The following is a 5765-nucleotide window of genomic DNA, read 5'->3' as shown; positions in this document are numbered from 1 at the left end:
GCTTCACATGGTTTGTTTGTTTCAGAACCACACCCATATACACACATTTCACATGTAAACCATTTGTCCGCCCCCTGTCGATATTTATCGACTAAGTTCCTTGTTTGGTAATGTGGTTAATAAGCTACATGCCACTAACACGGCATATGAGAAGAATCTTTGCAAGTCAAAACGAGAAGAGACCATTGTGGAAGAGACACAGCCGCTTCTATTTTTAGATCAGTGGGATTCACTGTGGCACAGGCGCCTGCGATCTGTCAGAAGAAAAAAAACACTTCTGCTTTGAGCCGCAGCAAATTTATGGTTATTTTTTGGTAAAATGGAGAATATAAGCTACATGTCATTAATTAATTCTGAGGATGTGAGTACAGTCTCGCTTTGGCAAAGGGCGTAAGAATACGCTCTGTGGAAAAGTTAGCGCACTCCTGGAGTGCGCTAACAGATTTAAGCGCATCGCCATTAGCCAATCAACTGGTTCACATCAGTCAAGTGACACCAGTACTTACTGACACTTATTATTATTATTATTATCATGATTGTTATAGGACCTTAGACAGCCGAGGCTGTGGCATCTAAGGCTCTTTACAACCAAACCGCCTCCAGACAAACCACCAGACGGCAAGGCACTTGCCCCTGGTACTGTGACACCACAACTCTATTCAAAGTGAAAAGAGACACACAGCGGCAGTGCTGACACATAAGGCCCCCAAAAAAAATTGTCTGTTTCTGGTCACCCGACCGACCCTAAATTTCGGCGCCGACCCTAAACTTTTTTTTTCCAAACTCAAATTTTTTTTAATTTTTTTTGGTGGTAAAGGACAGGGTGAGAAAATGAACAACAAAAACGTGTGAAAACGAAAGTCCGCTGACGATTTGTAAATGTGTTGAGTGTCTTGTCTCTATGTATAGTGAATCCAGTCTCTTTGCGCGATTTTTAAAGTTAGTTTTATTGGTCTACATTTGGGGTTAAAAAAAAAAAAAAAAAAAAAAAAAAAAAAAATCCCGACCTACCGACCCTATTTTTTTTAGCCATGTTACCAGAAACAGACAATTTTTTTTTGGCCTAATGATCCATGCCAGCTGGATCTCCAAACTAACTCCATGACGGTACTTGAAGCCACCTCTGGCTCGGGTGCCTCGTTGACCGGGAGCTAGAGCGCGACAACCATCCCTCCCTTGCGGAGGCTATTTTTATTTTTTTAAATATTTTTTTTACCATCTAAAGTCGGGGTTAAATCCGGGAACATGCGCCTAATGGTTTTACCGTGAGGGCGTTAAACAATACCTATCATCGTAATTCGAAATATTTACTCCGGAGTAAAACAAAATAGGCGGAGTGGGCCTTTAAATGTAGAGTCCATCAAGTTCTGTTCCTACATACTGTTCAACTAGTACCTGGTGAAATCAAGAGCAGAAATGGCTGACAGGAAAGTTTTGTTTTCCTTCACTTTCGCTCTTTTCTTTCTTCCTGGTTTTGGTAAGGCATCACGTTACTTCTTTGTAAAATTGCAGCTCTAGGAAAGAATTTGTAAAGTTTTGGTATTTGGTAGATATATTTGTGATACTATTGTGTCGAAAACTTACCGTGTAGCCTTGTCAGGGAATTTTAACATATGTTTTGCATAAAAAGCATGTGATCGAACAGAAAAACAGTTTGAGTGTGTGTGTGTGTGTGTGTGTGTGTGTGTGTGTGTGTGTGTGTGTGTGTGTGTGTGTGTGTGTGTGTGTGTGTGTGTGTCAGTGTTGCGTAAGCGTGTCGATGTGTGTAAGTGCGTGTGCTTATGTGTTTGCAAAACCGTGCGAATTTTTATTTTGTTTTGCGCTTATCTTGTTTTTCTTGTGTGTATATGTTTTTCTAACAGTCTCTGCATGTCTCTGTCTGTATGTCTGTCTGTCTATCTGTCTGTCTGTCTGTCTGTCTCCCTGTCGCTCTCTCTCTCTCTCTTTCTCTCTCTGTTGTGTATCGAAAGCTTAAAAAAATAACAAGAAAAGTGTTCGAAATAAACAAGCAAACAGCTTGTAATCAACATTATTTCGGCAAGAAAAAATACTGTTCGAAATAAACGGAGTCTCTCTCTCTTTCTCTCTCTGTTGTGTAACGAAAGCTTAAAAAAATTACAAGAAAAGTGTCCGAAATAAACGGGTAAACAGCTTGTATTCAATATTATTTCCGCGAAAAAAGAAAAAAAAAGTGCTTGAAATAAACGGGTAAACACTATTACTCATCATGATTTCAGCAACACCAAGCTGTCCTCGCGGCTGGACCTCCTACGGGGGATCTTGCTACGTCATCATTCAGAAATACCTCGACTGGTTTGAGGGGAAGGTGGAGTTTACTGTCGTCTGTCTCATTTTCCTATTGGTCTATTTGGTGGTCGGTCTGTATATTTTCTAACTGTTTGTCTGTCTGCCGAAAGGAGAATGAGAAGTAAAAGAAAATTATATTGATGATAATGATGATATTGATGATAATGATGATGATGATGATGATGATGATGATGATGATGATGAGTATGTGTCGTTCTTTCATCCCTCCCTTATTTTACCTTACTCCTCTTGTCAACCCCTTTCTTACCTCGGTCATCACCCCCCTCTGACCCCCCCCCCTACTCCATCCCAACCGACCTCAACCCTTACCGTTTTGATATCAGAATGCTATTGTTTCACACTATTTGGAAACAAAATGTATTCATTCTTATGTTTCTTGGTATGACAACAGATAGCATGCGAGACAGTGGGTGGCAGCCTGGCAGAAATAGAAACCGCTGGTGAAAACAAATTCCTCACAGATCTGCTTAACAGAGGGAAGGGAGGTAAGTACGTAATTTTTATTTCATTTTATTTTAAAAGCTTCAGCCATGCACAGTTCGTACCGGCGAAGGAAACCGCCTCATTCGCACTCACTGTCGCAAGTGATTTGCTCGTCTTTTTTCAAACTTTTCAAACTGTTGTAAAATACGAATGAGAAAAGATTGCTCAGAAAGAAACACAGATGTGTGGACGGTAATTTATACCCCCATTGCACACATCTGTTCTAGCTTCCGTTCCCAGCCGTCCTGAGGACGGCTGCCACAACAATGAGACGCTGCGCAAACGGCCGTTTTTGGCATCTTTGAGCAGCGTCTGACCATAGTAGCAGCCGTCCTCAGGACGGCTGGAACGGAAGCTAGAACGGATGTGTGGAATGCGGGTATGACAACTCAGTGTGTGAGAGCGCTAGCGTTGCGTTACCATTGCGTTAAGTTCCATTAACGATCCATGAGTTCCGTTGCCGCCGTGTTAAGGTTCCATTACCGTTCATTTGGAACGGGCAGGGAATGGCTACAAATTTGAACATGCAGCCCCAACTCACCCGTCCCAACCGTTCCTACCGTTCAAATGAGTTCTGTTAACGTCCATTGGCGTTCCATTAAGTTCCCCTTCCGATCTCTCCCATTCCCGTGCCGTTCCTTGGTCGCTACGGGAACGGGACCTAGAACGGATGTGTGGAATGGGGGCCCGGTATTATGGAACACACTTGCACTAGTATTTAACATCATTAAACGACACAGTTCGTTTGAATGGGTATTTAGTATGCGGAAACCACACACCACGAGAATTCTTTGACTGACAGGCATAATCAGGTAGAAGCCCTCAAGTTCCCATTGCGGCTGTTCTGTCTAATTCGCGGGGTCGCTTCGAAATTTCTTTTGGTCGAATTAAACGGTAATAAAACCGTTATTTCTAATATGCTGACTGTTAGCAAATGATTACAGACATGTCTCACAAACGATATCAGCATTCGCCTAAAAGGCTCACGCTTGATATCTTTTTTCTCGACATGTCTTGTTATCATTTGCTAACAGTCAGCATATTAGAAATAACTCATAATATTTTTATGATGTGGGAAAGAAATAACCATTCATCAAGAACCGTTCCAGGAAATAACTGAGGTTTACGAAAAAAACCGGGTACAGCTGGTAACATATATTTGACCCTCCACCACGAAATGAGTCGCATGTCACCTCGCGCGGTTCTGCGCTAGGCTTAATGTAAGTCCGGGGAGTGTCTGGTAACAGTGTGAGGGTCACCTTAGTCACAGGCTTATAACTCAAACAGTTTTCGCTCTTTTCTGAAACGGTTTTCACCACTGGATAGAGCATAAAAAACTCTTTAGGAAAATGTAAAAATATGAAAACCATGCAAAGGTGACATGTGACTCATTCCGTGGTGGAGGGTCACATATTGTGTCTCATTACAATGGATGAACCTGCATGTAACGAAATTCAGCAAACATGCATACTCTTTTTTGGCAGGTTTTGCCAGTAGCGCTGCGCCTACAATACCGAGGATGTGGATAGGTCTGTACGACTTCATCGTGGAGCTGGACTTTGTGTGGGTCAGCACAAGGTACGAGCCAGATGTCACCCACTGGGCAAGCGGCGAGCCAAACAACAATGGCGATGAGGACTGCGGCGAGCTAGAGTACACAGGTTTTTGGAACGACGAGGATTGTGAGAGAAAGATCTGGACCGCCTGCGAGATGGAGTTAAGACATGAGATTTATTACTGACCTTTACGACTGAGTTTTATTACTGAGAGATATAGTAAACTTTGCAAAAACATAATTGCAACAAATTTCGAACCCAAATTAAGCATTAATTCCAGTGTCATTTCATTAAAACTTTATATGCCAGTTAAGGCAGTTCAGGTAACTATCACAGTATCAGGGTAACTTTTTGGATTAAAGATTTGTTTTACAGCGATCACGTGACCGCCGCTTAAATAAGGGTACCCTCTAAATCGACCAGACAAAAACGGAAGGGCCGAATAAAAAATCGACACAAAATCACAAGAGGCAAAACTTTGCAACTTTTACATACGAGAAGAACGTCACACCAATTTTCTACCCTGAACAGATTGTTTTGTTTAGCTACCTTGCGTTGTTCATGTGATACGCTATTCCTACTGCTGCAGGTGTCGATCGCAAGAGCGGTCAAAAACGGGACTTTTTGCAAATATTATTTTGAGGGGTATCATGACACAAAACACTGCACTTTCGCAATGACTTGTTGGATTGCCTTGAAACTTTCAGAATATTTTACCAACAAACTATAGATACTTCGTGCGAAATTTGTTGCAATAATTGTTTTGGCAAAGTTTAGTTAGATTTATAATGGTGGGATTTATTACCTAGATTTATTACTTAGACCTGTTGCTTAGATTTATTACTGAGATTGGTTACTGCGATATATTAAATGTAATTTTTATTTTATTTTTTACTTAGATTTTTTACTTAGATTTATTACTGAAATAGTATTGCTGAGATTTATTACTGTACATAAAATACTGTCTATGCATTGACAATAGTGGCTTGACTGCTCTTAACAGACCACCAACAAATAAAACAAGTGATGACCTTAACGGGGTCAATAAGCCGCCCTTGGTAATAAGACAGAGGGAGGGAAACAAAAGTTTTTTTAAATGAATAAATTATAATAAAACAAGTCGCGTAAGGCGAAATTACTACAATTAGTCAAGCTGTGGAACTCACAGAATGAAATTGAACGCACTGTTTTTTTTTCACAATGACCGTAGTCCGCCGCTCGTGCAAAAGGCAATGAAATTAACGCGGTAGTGGTTGCGCTGTGCTGCATAGCACGCTTTCCTGTACCTCTCTTCGTTTTAACTTTTTGAGCGTGTTTTTAATCCCAACACATCATATCTATATGTTTTTTTTAATCTGGAACCGACAAGGAATAAGATGAAATTGTTTTTATATCGAT

General features: G+C 40.9%; 1 protein-coding gene across 1 annotated transcript; it reads left to right on the top strand.

Moving 5' to 3' along the window:
• Positions 1 to 2189: 2189 nt before the first annotated feature.
• Positions 2190 to 4552, top strand: LOC138949937 (lectin BRA-3-like). The gene is made up of 3 exons (XM_070321721.1): positions 2190 to 2326; positions 2720 to 2813; positions 4296 to 4552. The coding sequence occupies exons 1-3, from the start codon at positions 2228 to 2230 to the stop codon at positions 4550 to 4552; spliced, it is 450 nt and encodes a 149-aa protein (XP_070177822.1). The 5' UTR covers positions 2190 to 2227.
• Positions 4553 to 5765: the final 1213 nt, after the last annotated feature.

The sequence above is a fragment of the Littorina saxatilis genome, linkage group LG16 (assembly GCF_037325665.1).
Source record: "Littorina saxatilis isolate snail1 linkage group LG16, US_GU_Lsax_2.0, whole genome shotgun sequence".
Taxonomy (NCBI): domain Eukaryota; kingdom Metazoa; phylum Mollusca; class Gastropoda; order Littorinimorpha; family Littorinidae; genus Littorina; species Littorina saxatilis.
The sequence above is the reverse complement of the archived record's forward strand: the minus strand, read 5'-3'. Positions and strand labels throughout refer to the sequence as shown.

Excerpts from the sequence above, each read along its gene's own strand:
- LOC138949937 (XM_070321721.1), top strand. The coding sequence starts at position 2,228 with ATGATTTCAGCAACACCAAGCTGTCCTCGCGGCTGGACCTCCTACGGG. Across the intron at positions 2,327-2,719 it reads TCGACTGGTTTGAGGGGAAG|ATAGCATGCGAGACAGTGGG; the intron begins GTGGAGTTTACT and ends GTATGACAACAG. Across the intron at positions 2,814-4,295 it reads GCTTAACAGAGGGAAGGGAG|GTTTTGCCAGTAGCGCTGCG; the intron begins GTAAGTACGTAA and ends CTTTTTTGGCAG.